The sequence below is a fragment of the Thalassophryne amazonica genome, chromosome 4 (genome assembly GCF_902500255.1).
Source record: "Thalassophryne amazonica chromosome 4, fThaAma1.1, whole genome shotgun sequence".
Classification (NCBI taxonomy): Eukaryota; Metazoa; Chordata; class Actinopteri; order Batrachoidiformes; family Batrachoididae; genus Thalassophryne; species Thalassophryne amazonica.
The window spans coordinates 138,870,909-138,893,804 of NC_047106.1; the positions used below are offsets into that span (position 1 = coordinate 138,870,909).

Here is a 22,896-nt window from a genome sequence, read left to right on the forward strand (position 1 = left end):
GAGGCAAATGGTGGTCACACCAGATACTGACTGGTATCCCCCCCCAATAAAACAAAACTGTACCTTTCAGAGTGGCCTTTTATTGTGGGCAGTCTAAGGCACACCTGTGCACTAATCATGGTGTCTAATCAGCATCTTTATATGGCACACCTGTGAGGTGGGATGGATTATCTCAGCAAAGGAGAAGTGCTCACTATCACAGATTTAGACTGGTTTGTGAACAATATTTGAGGGAAATGGTGATATTGTGTATGTGGAAAAAGTTTTAGATCTTTGAGTTCATCTCATACAAAATGGGAGCAAAACCAAAAGTGTTGCGTTTATATTTTTGTTGAGTATACAAGAACTAGAGGCCACACTCGCACTGAGCCGTGTCCCGGGAGGAGGCGTGGTCACCATTTTAATGCTGGGCAAGTTAGTAAATTGTGTGCATAGATGCTCAATTAGTGACATCATGAAACAGGTGGAATATGGCAGAAAGCTGCGCATGTTGGCAAAACCACAAACGGAGGCAGAAGGGAGACATCTACCATAAGTAAGTGGTTTTGGTCGTTCTTGTCACTTTGTGACATTTGGGTGATAAACAGGTGTACGTTTCCTGTCATGCATGTGTCGGCCAAGGACACAACCATTAACTCTTCACTTATATCTAGTTGACATTTTCCCCTGCTAGACCAATGTCTAATTAAAATACTTGTTAATGGTTAAAACTGTTCGACAAGACTGACTTTTTTTTTATTTGCACTTTAAAATAAGCTGCTGCTCACAGATCATACTGACCCGCCCTGTGCCCCTCAGTCACACCCACACCACTGACTTCATGAATGAGTCAGTCAATTAAGGATAATTATGTAAAAATATATATAAACATATCGTCGTCTCAGCAGCTAGAACAGATCAGGTTCATGTAACTTTCAGCACTAATATTTAGGAATGTGCGGGTGTCAGAGTAAGTTTAATACTTTACTGACATAATTTAATGTTAATTTTACTGGCTCGATATCCAGGTCAGAATGGCATTTTAACATGTATTTTGTGAGCATTTTTCGAAGTCTGTTCAGTTGCGAAGCCCCATTGAAAATGCATTAACATCCGGGCACTTGGTCAATATTTTGCGCAGATAGGAGGCGTCATGTCGCTGTCCATGAATGGACGTTGGCGTTTAGTGGGCAGCATTGGGAGTGGACTCTACTACTCATATATATAACCTCTTTGGCTGAAACTAGTCCTGCTGCTGCCACCTGCTGGACACAATGACATCACAAAAAAAAGAGTTTAAATTTGTGGAAAGGATGTGTCCAGTTTCACGAAACCCTGTTCAGTGATCTTAAAGCTTGGGTGGGCACAGAAAGTGAAGCAGAGGTGCTTCACCACCTGGTCTGTGGCTCCCTCAGCCTGTTCTGGATCCAGGCTCAGAGTGTCCTGCATGGTCCAGACACATTCAGGAACATACAAAATAAACATGACAATGGCATACTTCAGCTGAACTTAGATGGTTTGACATCATTATCGTGTTGATCAGTTTAGTGTTTCTGGTTTATTCCTCCTGTTTGTTGTCTTTGTGGACTGTGAATCTACAAGGTCATCTGAAACAGAAGGAAAGTTAACTTTGGGAAATATCAGACTTGGTCTTTTCCCGACCACCAAGAAGCACACTTGAAGAGAATTACTGGCGTGTGTCAGATTTTTCCACAACGCTAACAAAACACACCACGTGTTAGCGCTATTACGATGTGCTGCGACTGACAGCTCAAAGCACCAACCGTCAGAAGTGTACAAAACATTACCATACAGTCGAACCCAAACCTAGCTATATACACAGGCTGCTAACACACGGGCTAACATTTGTGCTAGTAGCCTGAAGCAGTTCGTGTTTTGATGTGACATGGCGAGCTAATACGACAGCGGTGTCATACCCGTGACAGCTCGGACTGGGTGTAGATAAAACCACATGGCACTTACATCTCGTCAGGTGGTCCAGAGACTGTGGTCAATGATGCTAAAATGATCTAAAATTCTGCCAGCAGGATGCTGGAGTGACTGGAACCACATCTGAAATAACAAATGCTCCAAAACCAGCTTTACTAACAGGCAGGACTTAGCAACTGCAGTCGATGTCCTTCAGGCTGCTGCCACACAGAAACGTTCTGCAGCACACACGGTGACAGCGAGCACAGAACCTTCAACAGACTCAGAGGGGAACGTCTGTTTGATCGCAGCCTCTTTTAAAAACACTGAGGGCGTGACAGCGACAGTGGGAGGTCTCTGATGCTACACGACACTAACACACACACAGTCAGCTAGCAGCAGCAGCTAGCTTCTGGATGTTTGCTGAATTAGGTAACACACCATGAAATGTTGTATCAGTCACTCATTCAAATTTAAAACCCCAAGTCAAAAAAAAAAAAAAAAAGAGGTGTGGTGATATGGAGGAACACGCACTGATCGTTAACTTTAACTTCTGTTTCAGTGCAGGCAGGACGAACCAAAGATAATTCATGTTTTGTTTTTGGTAACTTCATTTCATTTGCTAATCATTTAATTAATTCCTGCATTTTCTTTTCTAAAAAGTTGGATTGGAGACTATTTTAAATATAAAATTTAAATCATCACTTTTACAGCCAGTTTTCTTGAGACAAGTCAGGGGATGAACACATGAACATCTCCAAGTCCCTGAACATGGCTGACTTCATTTCCATCAATTACGTTAAAACTCACCTAACATCGTATTAACTGGATACTCGCACTCACCCAACAAAAGCAAAAGTCCCGATGCTTTTTACTGTTTTCCATGTAATAAACACCCGATTTTGTGTAAAGGATTTTTGCTCACATCAGCCAAAACATCCTGCCCCATCATTCCGTTAAAAACTCCTCGTGTGTACAAGACAGGGCAGTCTGGGCTTGCCCTGTCGCAACAGAGATACAAACTAAAGCTTAGCACGGACACTCGCCGATTCAAGGAAAGTGGGTACCATATTTCCTTGATTAAAAGCCAGGGTGTTTATTTTTTCAAACCCTATTCAAACCCGGTGCCTAAACAAGGCAGGCCGTAATTCAAGGCTGACAATTATTAACAAAATGGGGCTTGCTGCCTGAACTCTAATATGGCATTGAGTTCCACACATATGCCTGGGTGTGGTGAACCAAAGAGAACCGCTTTAGATCACAGCTCTCTGCGTGGCTGTGAATCCTCCCTGTTGCCTGACGCACACCTGCTAAACAACAGAGACTGTGACTGGTCACTTTTCAGTTTTCACTCCTTCCTCTCCAGTCATATTTTAAAGGTGTTTGCAGTGCTCACACTGATTACATTTAGATCATGGATCAAATACAGTTGGCAGAAAAGTCTGCAAATATGACCAACTTCACAACACAGAATTTGAAAAAGATGCTCAAATGACCCGCAATTCATGGAGGGAAATTACACATACCATTTGTTTAGAGGTTGATGACTAAGGGACAAATTAATTCAGCAAAAACCACTGTTTCTGATGAAAATTGCAGTAAGATGCTCAACAACATGACAGAGAACAAAAGGGTAATGCACATATTGACGTCATTCCATGACCACAGGGTTACTGATGCATAAATCAGGCTTTAAGCTTTTAAGGTACAACTCCACAGCAGACTTAGAATAAAGAGTGACTCAACCAAATGTAATCATTTTAATGCACGTAATGTATTAGGTGCATTAAAAATACATGCCTTATTTAAAGCAGGTGTTTAGGTTTTTTTAGATGATGTTTTGACCCAGTTGTTAAATGAGGCAGATCCCGATTCAAGGTCAGGCATTTAATGAAGGAAATACGTGAAGCTAATTGGTGCTGGGGATTCCCCGTAGATCTATCGAACTAATCCGCTACATACATATAACAGGATTTTGCCCATTTTATACATATAGCAGATTTCGATCATAAACAAAATTCGCTGGTCCACCTGAATCCATTATATGTGAATTTTACTGTATTAAGAAACACAAACAGTACAGTACTGTGTGGAACATCTGTGTCAAGGAGGCAGTTCTCAAAAAAACTGAATGACCATTCTGGAAGGACAAATAAGAAAAGCCACCAAGACACCTGTGGATGTGAAAGCAGACACTGGGAATGGTGTAACATTTAGCTGTTTCATCCTCATTCACAGCTTCACAGGAAGAGAATGAGACATCCTCTGAAAGTCAGCTGGGGGTCTGAGGTCCACTGCAGGAGCTCCTGGGTTTAAGCCTTATTTTGGCAGCCAAGCACACAGCTGCAGGGGGAAAAAAAATATATATATCTAGATTTCAGGAAAAATCCTCAAAATTTTCAGAAAACAGATCAAACCTCAGTTGAAATTTCATGAAGCTGTAGAACTGGTGATCCAACAGACAAAACCTGCAGTGGCAGTTTCTCCAGCGATGGACTTGGAAATGTTCATGTGTTCACCTCCTGAAAGCTGGTTGTAAAAGTGATGATTTAATCTTGTATTTAGAATAAACTGCCCTCAGTTTAAACTGTTTTCTGGAATGTGTGAAAACACCTGCAAGAGTGGATGTAGAACAAATGACAAAAGATGAAGTATTCTGGTTTCATGCTGTCTGCAGTGAGACAGAGGTCAAAGGTCAGCGCGGGTTTTCTGATTTGGGATCGTAACAGCACAGACGAGTCAAACTGTGTGCATTTGTGCTAGCACAGCAGCTAACACCAGCTTGCTGACAGCTGGGGTTGAATGGCCGTTTCCATGACAATACTATCATGAAGTCTGTTAATTTGCTGGCGTAGATAGGCCGCTGGCTGTAATTTGTTCTGAGTTAATGAATAACCTCTGCGGTGGTGGTGCGGTGCTCTGTGCTGCGGTGCAGGCAGACGTTCACTCACACTGCTGAGTATCAGCTCTCCAAACACAGAACGGTGTAGGAAATTTTGTCAGATTGTCGTGTGCGCAGTGACAACAGAACCATACAAACAAATAAAAAAAAAAAAAAGAAAAAACTCCTTAATTTACAAAAGTAACAAAGCAAAGGTGTGTAGGTGGTCCTCGTCCTGGGGTGCGAGAATGCTGAGAGCACTGGACCTGTGTTTGGGTGCTTCTCTGAACTGAGGTTAGCTGGGTTGTTTGTTGTCTTATTCTGTGAGCCGTCTGCCTGTGGACAGGTTTTCTTCAGGTGACAGGACACTGGAGAGAGACACACACACACACAAAATATCAACACCACAAATCCAAACCAGAGGTTTTCCTAAACCAGGTCGCATGGGCACTGCGCCCCGCTGTGTTGGGCACGGGTCCCACAGTGAACATGCAGTTCATAGCTAACAGCATATTCGATTCTGTTTTGGAAGCTAACGTTAATACACAATTTTGTTTGCATTTGTCGTTATATTTGTTGTTATGACCATTATTGTAGGGTGAAGTGATGCTATTGTTCTTTATATGCCAGTTACCAGCTTTGTTTAGCTTTGTTGGCTAGCAAGGTATGCTAGGCTAGTTAACGGTAGCTCTCTGGCTATAGTTAGCCTACTTTCAAGATTTGCACTTTTATTTTACATGGTGTATATTTTTAATGGTTCTTCAGTTTAAATGGTTCTTTATAGATATCAATAGATAGTATCCAAGTTTGGGGTTTCCATTAGAAAGCATGTAGAGTATGGAATTTGTCTTCCTATCGTAGCAATCCATAACCTAGCTAGCAGGGTGAACTTTTGTTTTAAAGTTAGTTATATCTTTTCTGTTGTGTTTTATCAGATTCAGGTCTTTGTCTTTTTCTAAAATTGTATGGTAGCATTACTATTATTGCTGTTCCTGGTCTTATAATAATTATTATTATCATGATTGTTTACAGTAGTACTTTAAGGATAAAGGAAGCAGGAAAGGGGTGGGATTCGTTAAGTTTATACTTCTTCCCAGTCCTTTTCGAATTAACTTTATATTGTCTGTCGCCGTTTTACTTTTTATGTTATGACTAAAACACATAAATATAAATAAATGAATATTACAATTTGTAGTGCATTGGACTCTTTAATGCTAACTTTAACACTGAAAATGCCATAGACATGCTAATGCATTAGCATCGCTCCCGTTTTAAAGTTATAAAATACATGTTTCAACTGTTTAAGAAGACCATAACAGGTCAGTTTAACATAAAAAGTATGTATTACTCACAGACATATGCTCTTTAAGGTTTAGCATGGAAAAATTAAGAGAATGAGCAGCGTGCCCACTGCTCAGAAACCCAGAGCGCCCTTGAGCTGCCCAAGGTACCTGATTTAAAAAAAAGAAAATTAAAAAAAAAAGAAAAAATACACTAAATTCAGCACTGAGCGCTTCCTACTGATCACTGATCTCAAAAATGACCCAGGCAACTGGCAAAAAAGCAGAAATCTGATAAAAAGCAGAGATTGTTCATCCCTGAGTGTCTCACACAGGCCAAAAAAAAATAAAATAAAAATAAAAATAGAAATTTGATCTAACGTGAACACTGTCACTCTAAAAATATAAAACTTCAGTTCGTAATTTCTTTATATGGAATATTGTACTGGTTAAGCAGCTTCAGAAAACACATTGGTAACACAGAACATTGTCCTCAAGTAGTGTAAATAGCCAAATAATTCTCAACAACAGATGTTGTCCTCAAGTACTGCGAATAACATACCAAATGAAATATCTCAACAGTAATTAACAGCCTCAAATATCTCAACAGCCATAACAACAGATAACTTGTAAAATAATAAATGTAATTATTCACAAAACAATTTTTCTGCATCAATGTTTAAAAAAATGCAGCATAACTGTAAACAGATTTTCCCTAAGTCAGCTGTCCTCTGTATATAGTACAAATAACAACATGTAGGGCCCGTGGTTCCCCATGGTCAACATTCTAGTACATTTTATTTGATTATGGATATAATTATTGTATTTTTTATGCGGTGGGAGTTCTTTGATGTACTCCTTGTGACGGATGCACGATCATTGAGGAAATATGAGAACATGCTTTCATTAAAGGTACATTCTGTCCATATCCAGCTCCAACAGTTGCACACATGTCATTAAACTGGGAAAATCTTTCTGCTTAATGCCATGCTGTGGAAATGTGCGCCATATAATGTGTGCGGACGTCGCAGCCAACGTGACCCTTAACTGGAGTACGGCACGAACATCCTTCTGCAAATCGGCGAGTGTGCTGTAGGCTTTATTATTATTTATTTTATTTGGCCATGACTGGGAAAAATGGGGGAATTTCCAGTCTAGTCACATGGATAATAGAAGGATAATGAGAGCTGAACACTTTGTGTACTAACGACTCATTTGTCTTGGTCTTTGTCTTGAGTGGCCACTTCAGTGAGATACCAACTGCTACACTGTCATTTGTTCACGTGTTTGGTTGCTTCAACTGCTCTCCAACAGTCTCACCCAGTGAGATAGGACCCTTAACTGTCGAGGTCCGATGGGATCAGGCGTGCACAGAGCTGTGCCGCTGCTCCTCGTTAAACTGGATCTCGTCTACTTCAGTTTTTTTTTTCTTTTTTTCCCCCACACTAAGGTTAGACTGGTTTAAAATGCTGTGAACAGCCATTCCACGGTTTAGTCACAGGTTTTGGGTGCCTATGATGCTTGTGTGTGACTTCTGTGACAAAAGAAGCATGGAACTGCCCAGAAGACACTCATTTTACAACGGAATATAAAAACCTTCAAACAAACCAGCCTTACATGAGGTTTCAACATAATCCGATAAATAACCGATGTCATCCTTAAAGATACCCTGGTCCTGATCGGGAGTCAAAACGCAACTGAAGGTCTACGTTTTTATTCACAATGTGTATTACTGACTGACACTAGCTGACAGAACAGGTGTACAAACCAGAGTGACAGGTTGGACTCTGTGGACCTGTCTGCCTTACCATTTGAGTTCCTGGTTTCCAGACGAATCACCATCACGTCTCTCTCTCTTTCTTGACAGTGACATCGCCACTTGCAGCACCGCCTCCGCTGGCAGCTCCTGTTCCAGGCCCAGGCCCAGGTCCAGTTCCGGCTCCAGACACAGCAGCCGCTGCAGGTCCAGCAGTACCCAGTATGGTGGAGACCTCGCCCTGCATGAAAGCCCAGGGGGGACTGTTGGGAGAGTTGTCCAATGGACACCGCTCTCCACTGGGGCAGTAAACCTCCCCGTCACCCCTCCGGCTCTGTATGTAGACTCTGGTGCATGGAAAACAAAACCTGCAAGTGATAGAGAAGAATGGACTATTCAAGGTGAATGATACATGTGAAGACTAAACTTAAGAAGGCTTAAAAAAATCCTCAACATTTTACTGCCAAAATAAATCATCACTCAATTGGAAAAATATTTACCAGATTAACTGGTGATGAAAATAATGGTTACAGCCCTATTTGCCATCTTTCTGCAGAGAAAATGAGACATTTCAATGATAACTATTATGGGTACCTTTAATTAAGGGATATAACATCTGACAGGGTGATGAGTGTGAAGTTGGAAATTATCCATCATACATTCATTTTCTTCCGTTTTATCCGGAGTCGGGTCGCGGGGGCAGCAGCTCAAGCAAAGACGCCCAGACCTCCACACACCCATTTCATAACATTTTCAGACCTCCACACACCCATTTAATTTCCAACTCCCTTGGATTGGGAGTTTGAAATTAAATGGGTGATAATGAATGTCATTAGTACATAAGTCACAGAGGTAGGCTGTGAGATGAAATAGAAAGAAGACTTCTGTAGTGAATTAGATATGGTGGTGAGTATACCCAAGGAGCAGACTTCAATGGGCATGTGTGTGAAGGGAACAGAGGTGATGAGGAAGTAATGGATAGATATGGTATCAAGGGGAGGAATGTTGAAGGGCAGATGGTAGTGGATTTTTCAAAAAGGATGGAAGTGGCTGTTGTTAATACTTATTTTAAGACAAAGGAGGAGCACAGGATAACATGAGAGTGGAGGAAGGTGGACGACAGGTGGACTACATTCTTTGGCGCAGATGCAACTTAAAAGAAATGGCACTGTAAGATGGTGGCAGGGCAGCGTGTACAATAGACAACATCAGATGGTTTGTAGGATGACTTCAAAGGTGAAGAAGAGTTAGCATGAAAACACTGTAATACAGAAAACAAACAAAAACATTTTTTCTCCCAAAATGAGACATCCTCCGTGTTTTACCAATTACATCCTGACGTGCACCACAGCCAGCTGAACTCAGCTCAGAGTCTGTGGAGTTACATTTGTGGCATTAATATCTGAAAGTAAATGCTTTTGACAAAAACTACATATTTTGTTTATTTCTATTTATGTCCAGAGATCAAGGATCCAGTGACCAATTTCATATTTATTTTCTTTAAGACTCAATAAAATGTTGTTGACATAGAAAACCTGTAAGCCTACTTTTAGTACACAGAAAATTCACAGGAGGTATCGATAAGGGAATCAATAAGGAATTGGATCGATAAGCAGATTCGATAGATAAATCTTATCAATACCCATCCCTACTGCCGAGTCAAATTAGAAAAACAGAGTCTGGTTGGAATTAATAACTTGAAAGCAAATTGCTGTTTTAAATCAAATGACGCCTTTTTACAATTGTTGTAATGCAGACAACAAACCGAAACTTTTTTCCTCCCAAACTGAGACATTGTCCGTGTTTTATGAATTACATCCTGACGTGCAGCACAGCTGGCTGAGCTCAGGTCAGAGGCTATGGGTTACATTTGTGCCATTAATATCTGAAAGTAAATGCTTTTAAAAAAAATACAGATTTTGTTTATTTCTATTTATGTCCAGAGATCAAGGATCCAGTGACCAATTTCATACTTATTTATTTTAAGACTCAACAAAATGTTGACATAGAAAACCAGTAAAGCCTACTTTTAGTACACAGAAAATTCACAGAAGGTATCGTTAAGGGATCGGATCGATAAGCGGAATTGATAATGGCATCGAAAGATAAAATCTTATCAAAACCCATCCCTACAGATGATTTGTGAGTACGGACCCAGCTGATGCAAGCTGAAGGAGGAAATGTGTGAAATTCAGGGAGGAGGTGAAAGAGATACTGGATGGAAGGTAAACAATTTTGCACAACTGGAAAAGTGCTGCAGATGTGGTCAGGGACACAGCTAGGCAGATGCTGGGTCTGAAAGATGTGTCGACATCAATTAATAATCTCTGGTCCCCTCCCCTCCCCTGGTTATGATGAGGCACTTAGCAGGCTGACATCGTTGAATAGGTGGCTGGTGCAATTTTGTAGACAGCAAGGTTTTAGTTTCATTGATAACCGGCCATCTTTTTGGGGTCGCCGTGGCTTGCTGATGCTGGACGGCCTTCAGCCAACCAGGGAAGGTGCTGCCATATTGACTGCAAACACAGAGCTCTACAGGGAGGGTAATATCAGGACTTTACAGCAGGCCACTGAGCAGGTGATTAGAGACCGTGCAGGGCTTACAACTAATGTGGACGTGGAATACATTAACTTCGTGAAGAAATTAGCGCAGAAAATCCACTGTGGTGCAGTTTATATGGCAGGGAGAGAAATTTGTCAGGTTGAGACTGTGGCCTGTTTCTGCAGATGCATCCATAAAGAGCATAGAGGGATATATTTTGCAAACTTAATACTTGTTACTACATTGGACAACAATAAAATTGAGGATGGCCCACTGGTTGTTCTTGCAACATCAAATATTTTGTGTCTGATGCCTCCAACCCATGTGGAACTCCTTAAACCTAAACATAAAATGATTCATATAGACGACACTGGAATCACGCCCAAATCCCAATAGTCCAAGTGTCAACCCCACTGAAGTCCTAACTTTGGGTCTCATTAACATAAGGTCACTGTCCTCAAAATCACTGTTGATAAACACCACTTACAGTGTGGTATGTAAAAGTTTGGACACCCCTGATGATTTCCATGATTTTCCTTTAAAAATCATTGGTTGTTTGGATCAGCAATTTCAGTTAAATATATCATATAGCAGACAAACAGTGATATTTGCGAAGTGAAATGAAGTTTATAGGATTTATAGAAAGTGTGCAATAATTCTTTAAACAAAATTAGACAGGTGCATAAATTTGGGCACCCCAACAGAAAAAAACAACAATATTTAGATATTAAACATGAATTAAACGTCAAAATCCATGATTGTCCTGAGTTACACAGCCCACCTTCCCTGCACACTTTTTTTTTCTCCTAAAGTACACCTTCTCTCAATCCCAGATACTAGTCAACATATACTGAATCAGCTGATCATATTTTGACAGTCTAGTATTTCACCACAAGATGTCACTGAAATAAAACTTTGAATGAATGAACCCATGTTCAATACAATTGGCAAAGTGGTTCAATACTGCTCTACTGATTAATTTGAGCATCACTAATTAAACTTACTGCTGTCCTCATCTTAAATGAAGCTTGCCCACCGGCGTACACATTTAGTCACGTCCCTCGTGATACGAAGCAAGGACGGGTGTTGCTCTTATTTTAAATCAACAATACTATTTTGTCACTGTATATTCTTGAACTTGAACTTATTTATTTGGCACACAACTCATCAATAACAAAAACTGATAAACAAGACAATTCCACAGTGATGTGTGATCAAAAAGGGGGTGAGCAGAAGCAATGCTTATAAATGCCCACCCCATATATACATACATACATACATACATACATACGAGGTCTATTAGAAAAGTATCCGACCTTATTATTTTTTCAAAAACCATATGGATTTGAATCACGTGTGATTACATCAGACATGCTTGAACCCTCGTGGGCATGCGAGAGTTTTTTCACGCCTGTCGGTTACGTCATTCGCCTGTGGGCAGTCTTTGAGTGAGGAGTCGTCCACCCGCTCGTCGATTTTTTTCATTGTTTAGGAATGGCTCAGAGACTGTTGCTTTGTTTGATAAAATTTTTTTCAAAACTGTAAGGCACAACTGAGTGGACACCATTCAATAAATTCAGCTGGTTTTCGGTAAAAATTTTAACGGCTGATGAGAGATTTTGGTCTGGTAGTGTCGCTTTAAGGACGGTCCACGGCGCCTGACGGCGATCTGCGCTTCGAGGCGGCAGCGTCTCGCCATTTCAAGTTGAAAACTTCCACATTTCAGGCTCTGTTGACGCAGTAAGTCGTCAGAGAACAGAGAACTTTCAGAAGAAGTCGGCATGAGGAGTTTATTCGGACATTCCATTGTTAACGGTCATTTTGTAATGAAAGAACGTGCGGGCAGAGTCGCATGTCGGGCTGGACCCGACCGCGGGGGGTCGCGGCAGGAAAAACACCTCCGTTGGAAATCTTAACGGGCAAGTTGGAACATGCCCAAGCTGTTAAACAATTTCTCAGTTACTCACTTGTTGAAAGCCATTAAAGCCGCCTGAATTCTACAAATGGTTTTCAACACGGAGGTGTTTTTCCTGTCGCGGCGCACACAGATTTGCCGAGTCATCACGGAAACGACTCGGCGAATTTGCGCGTACGTCTTTCATTAAAAAAATGTCCTTAAACAGTGGAATGTCCGCATAAATTCCTCATGCCGGCCTCTTCTGAATCTTCTCTGTTCTCTCACGATGTCCTGGGTGAATTAAGCCTTAAATTAGGATGTTTTAAGGTCAAAACAGGCCGACGACAGCGCCTGGAAGCGCTGCAGGACATCCCGCTCCGTGGGAAGTCCTTACACCGACAGAAACACCCCATAATCTCTCATCAGCCGTTAAACTTTTCACAGAAAACCAGCTTAATTTCTCGAATAGTGTCCACTCGGATATTCCTCACAGGTCCAGAAAAAATTTTGATAAAGCAACACGCGCCGTCTCGAGCAGCGTGTGAAACAAAGGAATTCAGCCGAGAGGGCGGGACCACATCTCACTCAAGGCCTGCCCACAGGGAAATGACGTCACCGACACGCGTGAAAAAACTCACGCATGCGCACGAGGGTTCAAGCATGATTGGTGTAATCGCATGTCATTCAAATCCATATAGTTAAAAAAATAAATAAAAGGGTCGGTTTATTATCTAAGAGACCTCGTATATACACATTACCTACCTTCTGAATTCTTAGATAAACTTGGTGAGTTTCTCTCTAATTTGGCAACCTGTGCCGACAACGTTCTGATTGTTGGTGACTTCAATATTAATATAAATAAGCCTTCTGAACCCCTTTGCAAATCACTTATTGACATTATGAATGTATTAGGATTCCAGAAATGCATTCAGGGTTCGACACACATTAGTGCAAAAAGGTTTCACCACAGATGGATATTAGGCCATGGAAGAACCCATTAAATTTTGGAGTTGATACAGATCTGGATCAAATTTCATTTTATATAGGCTTTGAAAGATTACATCAAAATTACTTCATGAATTCTCACCACATTTTCACCATGGATACACATTAGGCCATGGAAGACTCCATTAAATTTTGGAAGTGATCTGGATCAAGTTTCACTTTATATAATCTTTGAAGGGTTACGTTAAACCTATTTCCCAGATTCTCACCAAAGTTTCACCATGAATATATATTAGGCCATGGAAGACTTCCTTAAATTTTGGAGGTGATCCGGATCTGAATCCAGATTATGGATCAAGATTTCACTTTAAATACGCTTTGAAGGATTACGTCAAAACTACTTCACAGATTCTCACAAAATTTGCACCACAGATGGATATTAGGACATGGAAGACTATTAAATTTTGGAGGTGATCTGAATTCACATCCGGATTCTGGATCAAGTTTCACTTAATATAGTCTTTGAAGGATTACGTCAAAACTACTTCACGGAGTCACAGCACAGATAAATATTCGGCCATGGAAGACTTTTAAATTTTGGAGGCAATCCGGATCCTAATCCAGATTCTAGATCACGATTTCACTTTATATATGCTTTGAAGGATTATATCAAAGCTACTTCATGGATTTTGACAAAACTTTCAACACAGATACATATTATGCCACGGTAAACTCCATTAAATTTTGGAGGTGATCTGGATCAAGTTTCACTTTATATAGTCTTTGAAGGATTACGTCAAAACTACTCAGATTCTCACCAAATTTTCACCACGCACACATGGAAGACACCATTAAATTTTGGAGGTGATCCGGATTCTGGATCAAGATTTCACTTTATATACGCTTTGAAGGATTACATCAAAACTACTTCTCAGATTCTCACCAAATTTTCCCCACAGATACATATTAGGCCATGGAAAACTTCATTTGATACTATGGTTCATTGTATTCTACTCGATAGGCTGGAGAATCATTTTAGGATTAATGGGAGTGCCCTTGCATGGTTGACATCATATCAAACCAGTCGTTCTCACTTTTGTACAATAACACTACCTCTAACCTTGGTGACATGAAATATGGGGCTCCACAAGGGTCTGTCTTAGGCCCCCCACTTTTCTCCTTTTATATAGCATCCCCTGGGCACATATTGTGGCATTTTGGGATTACCTTTTATTGCTATACTAATGATACTACTTCAGTTCCCTGAAAACCCTTCAGTTAATTCAAAATGCTGCAGCTAGAATACTGACAGGGACTAGAAGGAGAGAGCATATTTCACCCATATTGGCCTCTCTTCATTGGCTCCCTGTTAATTCCAGAATAGAATTTAAAATTCTTCTTCTTACTTATAAGGTTTTGAATAATCAGGTCCCATCTTATCTTAGGGACCTCTTAGTACCATATCACCCCAATAGAGCGCTTCGCTCTCAGACTGCAGGCTTACTTGTAGGTCCTAGGGTTTGTAAGAGAAGAAGCTTTCAGGCTCCTCTCCTGTGGAACCAGCTCCCAATTCAGATCAGGGAGACAGACACCCTCTCTACTTTTAAGATTAAGCTTAAAACTTTCCTTTTTGAAAAAGCTTATAGTTAGGGCTGGATCAGGTGACCCTGAACCATCCCTTAGTTATGCTGCTATAGACTGAGACTGCTGGGGGGTTCCCATGATGCACCCAGTGTTTCTTTTTATTCACCTCTTTTTGCTCTGTATGCACCACTCTGCATTTAATCATTAGTGATCGATCTCTGCTCCCCTCCACAGCATGTCTTTTTCCTGGTTCTCTCCCTCAGCCCCAACCAGTCCCAGCAGAAGACTGCCCCTCCCTGAGCCTGGTTCTGCTGGAGGTTTCTTCCTGTTAAAAGGGAGTTTTTCCTTCCCACTGTCGCCAAGTGCTTGCTCATAGGGGGTCGTTTTGACCGTTGGGGTTTTTCTGTAATTATTGTATGGCTTTTGCCTTACAATATAAAGCGCCTTGGGGCAACTGTTTGTTGTGATTTGGCGCTATATAAATAAAATTGATTTGATTTGTACATGCCGATAACTGCTGTAACCTCAACACATAAAGTCCTTAGAAGATTACCTTGCATCAATAAAAAGATGGATGTCCAGCAATTTCTTACTTTGAAACTCGGACAAGACTGAAATGATGGTTCTTGGTCCAGTGAGACATCAGCATCAGTTTGATCAGCTAACACTTAACCTCGGCTCGTGCGTCATACATCACACTGAAAAAGAGAGAACCCTTGGGGTGATTTTTGATCCCATGTTGTCCTTGTACCTACACATCTGAGATATTACGAGGACTGCTTTCTTCCACCTGCGAAATATAGCAAAGATTTGTCCAATCCTGTCTATGGAGACAGGATGCGACCCTGATTCATGCATTTGTCTCTTCTAGATTTGACTACTGCAATGTTCTAGTTTCTGGTTTACCGCAGTCCAGCATTAGAGGTCTCCAATTGGTTCAAAATGCTGCTGTCAGACTCTTGACAGGAAGCAGAAAGTTCAGTCACATTACTCCCATACTGGCATCTCTTCACTGGCTTCCTGTCTCTGTGAGATCAGATTTTAAAGTTCTACTATTTTAAAGTTCTGCTAATTAAACCCTACATACCTGCCTGGTATCTGCGTTCTCAGGACGTAAGACTACTTTGTGTCCCTAGAGTGAATAAAAAGTCTGCAGCCCACAAAGCCTTCTATTATGTTCCCCCTGTTTTGTGGAATGATCTCCCTATGGAGATAAAACAGTCTGATTTTGTAGAGTTCAGACTTAAGATGCATTTATTCTCCCTTTCATATGGCTAACATACTGGCATACTATGGAACTATGAGTCCTACCCATTTAAATTTATTTTATTAGCAATGAAACAGGTCTCTGCTCCAACTCTATTTAAATTTTGAGTCTGTTAGTGAATCTTAGGGCTAGCAGCTGGCGATCGCCTTAGTATTTTCACTGCTTTCCTGTCAATTTACTGCTGATGAATTATACCTTAGGTGTAGTTTTTCCAGGAGACTGATTCTGCTGTTCTTCCTCTCTGTCTGAGGTATGGATAATGGGAGGCATACTGAACACAGGATGCCAGACTGACAGAATGCACACTGCAGTCTGCGTTTAGAATGGACACAGACGTGGAAACAGGCCCACTGACGGCATGAGGACTGCTGGATGACCCTTGCCTGTTGCACAATTGCCCGCATGGACTTCTCATCAAATACATACTTTTGTTGTTAAATCATGATTTGATTTCCTGTTTCCTCACCTTTGTAAAAACACTTGTAACTGTTAGAATAGTCTAAGCAGTGAGTCACCACTTCGAGTCTGGTCTGCTTGAGGTTTCTCCTCAATATCATCGGAGGGAGTTTTTCCTACCACTGTCACCTGTATGCTCGCTCTAGTGATTGGTAAGATTAGAACTTGCTTGTGTGAAGCACCTTGAGGAAACTTTGTTGTGATATGGTGCAACAGAAATTAAATAAACTGAAATTGAAAAATTGAATTACATTTGGACAGTGGAAGGAAGACAAGCAGACTTGGGGGTGGGATGAAGATGTTCAGGAAAGTATAAGGAGAAGATGGTTGAAGAAAAATAATTGCGATAGTCAGAGAGATGAAGACAGTTAAGTGAAGGGGCCCCTAGACTGTGATTCAGCCAGCATAGGGCAGCTTTTCTCTTTTGTTTTGTTCCCGCCCCCCCCCTTTTTTTAAAGGACCTGTCGCACATTATTTAAAGGACATGTCGCACTGAAATCATAATAATTAAGATTGAGGCTGTTAATGACCAACCGATGATCCACCAGGATTACTTTGTGCACTTCTGTGACCGGTTTCAAAGTATACAGCATTCTCAACAGACAGCTATGGACACCTTTGAAAACAAAGTAGTTGTGAGTACTTGCGTGTTTCCAATAGCAGCGACGTGACTATTAGAAGCATCCCAGCATGCACTTGAATGGACTGCAGCTGATAACTTTAAGAACTGAGCCACAGATTAATTCCAAAGTTGATATAAGTGTGACGACATGTTATGACAACTTGTTTTTAAGTGAAAACTGTTAATTTGGATGTAGTCACAGTAAAAGCAGCAGCCCTGAGAAGATTTAATGCAGCTGTGTGCTATTAGTCATAAACGCAGCTTGTTAAAATCAAAACAAAATGCTTATAAGTGTTGTATTCAACTGCTACAGGGGTGAAAGTAAGCCAGAACACAGCGGTATGCCGTACTGAGAAGAGATACACAGTTTTCTACAGCTGGCACTGGTTGTGTGCATAAAAGAAAGCTGCGCTTTTACACTAAAAACAAAACAACTGTTTTTTAAACATTAAAATATCCAGACAGCCCAGATTTACTGCAGTCAAGTAAACTTCTGTGTCTCTTTATGAGGGGAAAAAAAAAAAAAAAGGTCGAGCAGAGCTCTGACAGACCCGCCGGTTCTCCATCATCATGCTGTTCGACTGCTGCGACTTGGTCTCAGCTTTGGTCACTCTGGCTGCCTGCCTGGTGACCATGGTTCTGCATTTTCCCACATTTCAGCATGTATCAAGAAGAAAGAAGAATAAAGGCAAAGGAAAGTCCAAGAAAATGAAGACAAAAGTTAAAACAAAACCCAGCAAAAAACTGCAGAAATATTGAAGAATGATGCAGAATAGGTGATCGGATGAAAAATCCTCCTTTACATTCTGTTCCAGTAAAATCGGTCTAGATCACTATCTTTACACAATAATTTTGTTAAAAATATACAAAAGTAAATTTCACAGAGTTCAACTGAAAAATTCGACAAAACAAGATTGAAATACAAGATTGAAATACAAGAAAAAATATATTTTCACTGAGAAGTGGAACCCCATGTGATCCATCTGAACCAATCACTACTCAGCTTTCACATCCTACCAGCGTGCGAACAACATGGCGAGTGCCGATGTCACCGACCGAACGGTCCCCCCTAAAAATCGGTCTGCCCTGCCTTCACTGCGCATGCATCATTTCGTAGCTCAGCAGTGTCATTTCTGAGCATCACCAGTGATTACGACTGTCACCTCATTTCTGCTTAAAACTGCACTCCAGTCATCATCTATCTCAGCGACAGATATTTGAAGCTTTTGTACAACAATCATTCCCACATAAATTCAGCATTAAGACCAAGGAAGTGATGTGCTGATGCATCTATGTCATTTCAGAGCGTCAGTAACAACTCCACGATTATCGCCTCATTTTCTGCTTAAAACTGACTTTAGAATGATTCAAGAGGCCTTGTCATCTGATGGTTCATAATCACATTATTCCCTTTGATCACTTTGTGTGTAGAGAGTCAGTCTCAGATGTGCTGCTCTGGTCCCAAATGACGCATGCGCAGTGAAGGCAGGGTGGACCAATTTTTAGGGGGGGACTGTTCTGGTTAGAGAAGCGGTAATTAAATGCTTTTTCCACCTTGAATTCGTAAATAATGAGAAATCCGCCCCATTGACAGCAGCGAGGTGGATTAAGATTGTCAACTGCTGTAAATCCTGGTGAAACGGAGGGAAGTCCTTTACATGATGCCCCGACTTCAAGTTTCATCCAACATGTTATCGTCGATTTACCATCATAACTTTGATTGCAAAGGTACATTAGGTTAATATTAAAGGATTATTAACCAAGTGAGAGGTCTGTACGGGCAAATATCACACCATTGTGTTTTTTACGCTCGGTCCATACTGTCAACACCTCAGTCTGAAATCCCTGTACAGACCAAGCAAGCAAGGTTAATAATTCATTTGTTATATGGCTATTTTATATATATATATATATATATATATATATATATATATATATATATATATATTGCCCGAATATGCTGCTGACGGTGTTGGGCTCGTTCGTTTTCCTCACCTCCACGAAGAACTTGCTAAGAGATGGTCCGGTCGTTAGCTGGTAAGCTTTCAATCTATGTGTTTTTTTTCCCCAATGCTGTTTAGATATTTATGGAGTACATTCGTGTCCGACTTGGTTTTTCTAATCGTGTTTTCAGCTACCTGGTTTGTAACGAAAATACGCGTTGCGTATGTAAAAGCTTATACACACACAAGACAGGTTAACGACATACAAACAGCAAGTGGCTTTGAAAATGTTTTTTGTATTAAACTAAATTTCTTACATACGACAAAGATGGTCCAGTACATAAAACCACTGCGTACACCCAGAGAAAAACCCTGGAGGACAAACACATGATGATGATGCACAACCCTGCTTGGATTTCGTACCATTCTCCCGGGTTAATTTACACAAGTCATGATGTAAACTGGAGCTACATAACTAAACATCAGAACACAATAATCCCACAAACCTGTGGCCTGGCACCGAAGGACACTGAACAAAGTGTGTGTCTTCCAGCCTCTCGTGGCACAGGGTGCAGGACAGAGTGATTCCGGAGGACAGGGTGCTCCCAGCAGAGGCTGACCCCAGCTCAGAAGCACCGCTGTGAGGTAACGCCGCAGCTGCTGTCGCTGCTTCTGCCGAGGTGCTGGACCCCAGAGGTTCACCTCCGGACCTGGCGGCCAGGGGACGTGACTGCCGAGCTGGAGACGAAGCAGGTTTGGGGCTGGTTTGGCTTACACCTCCTGCCATGGAGGAGGAGGTGGGAGGGAGGCCCGTGGTTTTGCTGGAGCTGCTGCCAGCCGCAGCCTGTGTCTGTGTCTTGGACTGGTTCTGAGACAAACTCAGCTCGCGTTCGAGCTCTGGAGTGATGAAGGGGGCAATCCCCATGCCGATTCCCAGCTGTCTGCGGCTCATCTCTGCCAGCACCGGAGCCGGGAAGATCATGGGGGAGGTCCGGGCCGTTAGACCCGTCGGCACGCCGGCTAGCAGACCGTGTGGAATCCCCGCGATGCTCTGGGTCACCAGATTGGGCGGGATGGCGGCACTCATGGGCCTGCGGCTGCCGCTCGGACTGTGGCGGTTCCCCTCCGGGGGCTGCTGACCGTCCCGGTGCAGCCCGTTGGGCGGCACGCGAGCAGCGGAGCCGGTACTGTCTCCTCTTCCAGCACGGTCGAAGCGCTCGGAATGCGGCCTCCCACCGTCGGCAGTAGCCTCTGCACGGCCAGACGAGCCGTGCTTACCAGGGGACAGACCCGGGGACCGGACGTTACCGTCCTGCATACCGTGCGTCCGTTTCAGCTGTCGGGCGCTGGCGATCAGGAACTCGATCTGATTGGCACCCTCGTAGTTGACGCAGCCGCGGCACACCACCTCGCTGAAGTCCCACACCACGGTCCACGGCATCTTGGGCAGGTCGCACAGGTAGCACCACTGACGCCTGGAGGACGACGACGACGACATGACGGAGAGTTAGCACACGCTAGCTAACCTGCGTAGCCTCGACAGGTGCACGCCCTCTCTTTGCTGCCGTCTTTCTGCGCGAAGCACTCTTAGACTCTTTCAGGACAATGTTACATTTTCCAACATGCTCCAATAATACGAAACTTGAGTCTTGTTTTCTGTATCTTCTTCGTATGTTTTGTTTACGAACTCGGGCCTGTTCTTGACACTGTCAAGCGCTTACCCGACAGACGCTCAAAGGTTACGTAACGTAGTACGGTGCATTATGGGTGTTGAAGTTCTTACTGGTGGCACTCGAGGCGGGGCTTCAAACCACTGAGGCGAAGCAGTGATTCGATAATACCATAGACATTGACGTCGTTGACCTTCCTTGGGAAAAGATCTGGTTACTCCCCCAAAAATATTTGGTTAAAAATAAAATCAAAAAGATCTCCTTTAAAAATTTCCATAAAATTTATCCTGTGAAACAATTTATGGTTAAATTCAAAAAGGATATTGACATTAGCTGTTCCCTTTGTTCTGATCAGCCTGAAACGGTTCCCCACTTATTTTGGTCCTGCACCTACACAAAAAAATTTTGGCAAGATTGTGCTAGATTTCTGTGCAATAAAATACATGTGGATTTTTTGTTTGAAATACAAACATATTATATTTGGTGTGTTTAAATGTAATGTAAATCATGAAAAAACATTTGTCATTAACTTAATTCTTATTCTTGGAAAATTCCAATCTTTCAAATATTCACCAAAGAATTTGAATTGTATCTACTTTCAGTTGTCTCTTCAGAACATCAAAAGGCCTTAAAACTATTAATATCTGCAATGCTTTTTCTGTAATTGACAGTGAGTGACAGGCCGATATGGAATAGTTGTGCATTATATATTGAAAGACTCAAATTAAGGTAATGCACTTGTTTTGCAAATCACGTTTTTTTTCTATATAGCCTAGTTGCTTTTGAGTTATTGTGAACAATGTGCCTTTACTAAAGTGTGTGACAACATTTGAAGGATGCTATGGCCAATCATTCACCCTGTTCTCTGGCCCTGTGATTGATGCCACCCTTTGCAGGTCTTCTATGGTGCCCAACATTTACTTTGTGTAAGTTTGACAGCTTGACTGTTGTATATCGGATATAGAAACATTGTACGCTTGGAATTCAGGCTACTTGTATTGCTGTGAGTAATGTACAGAGGTACTCCTGAATTGTATGATAAAGTGTAAAATTCCCTTGTTGTTCAATAAAAAAAAGAAAAAAAATTGAAAAAAAAAACATAGACATTATATATACATAGACGCTTCATGGACTGCCACTGTCTATTGGAACTGACGTGTCAGCCGGCCGCCATCTTGGCTGGGCCCCTGTTGCGCCCTCAGTGCATTTATTTGTACTGCAGAATGTGTATCCCCAACTACAATAACCCGTAACTTCCCTAGTTTTTACTCGATTTTCCAACGATTTGGTTTGTTAGAAGCAGCAGAGAAAATAAAGTTCCAGGTCATTCCAGGGTCTTAAACTACCTTGTGGCTGGAGAGCTAAAAGCCTTGAAAAAGAACTGTGTTGCACAGCTTCCTGCGTGTGCTGGCACTCTGTAACTCCAGTGGAGTTCATTTTGCGATGTGTTGCAGCCTTACTTTGTGAAATACAGACACCACTCAATTCCAAAGAATTGTGAAACAAAAGTGCATAACAAGTGGATGGAAATGCGCACATCCACTCTTCCTTTTGCTGCATTATCTAAAATTCGCTTGAGTTGTGACACTAGTTGGATGGAAACACAGCTCATGAGCGAGAGTACCAGTTCCTGCTGTAATAACGTTACACTTAAGTGCCATTTATTATGATGACATAATATTGCAAATGGTAAAATAAACGAAATTATTGTTCAATCTTATTTATGAAAGGTAATTCCACGTGATCTGGTCTTTATGCTGCGCCGGTTATTGCAGTTGTAAGCAGCACAAAAATACCGGCAAATGTGTTCACTCTCCATTGACTCCAGTTGACTCTGGTGTGAGCCTATTGTGAAGAGACCCATCCAATATGGCGGCAACGCTGGCCATTGCAGTAAATTGAGGCGTCTAGGTACATAATGTCTGGATTCGACGAATGTATCACGTTACTTTAGTAAATGAAACATCTCGTGTGTGTGTGTGTTAGACAGAGGTTTGATACTTTAACATTTTTATATTTTTAAAGGAGACTTTAACGTTTACCAAAGTAATTTTATGGTAAGATACTTGTACTTTTCACTCAAGTATCACTTTGAGATACTTTATACAAGACTGATTTTAGTGCACCAGTGGTTAAAAAGAAATT

The 22,896-nt window shown here is 41.6% G+C and overlaps 1 protein-coding gene across 2 annotated transcripts; it reads right to left on the reverse strand.

Annotated features, from left to right (window-relative positions):
* Positions 1 to 4,503: 4,503 nt before the first annotated feature.
* irf2bp1 (interferon regulatory factor 2 binding protein 1) lies at positions 4,504 to 20,818 on the reverse strand. 2 transcript variants are annotated; one of them, XM_034168675.1, is made up of 3 exons: positions 19,588 to 20,818; positions 7,878 to 8,193; positions 4,504 to 5,157 (listed from the first exon to the last, which is right to left on the reverse strand). In XM_034168675.1, exons 1-2 carry the CDS (start codon positions 20,577 to 20,579, stop codon positions 7,911 to 7,913), a joined length of 1,275 nt encoding a protein of 424 aa, XP_034024566.1. In that variant the 5' UTR covers positions 20,580 to 20,818; the 3' UTR covers positions 4,504 to 5,157; positions 7,878 to 7,910. The 2 variants fall into 2 exon arrangements, with proteins under 2 accessions (XP_034024566.1, XP_034024567.1); XM_034168676.1 differs by lacking the exon at positions 7,878 to 8,193.
* Between the last annotated feature and the right edge of the window lie 2,078 nt (positions 20,819 to 22,896).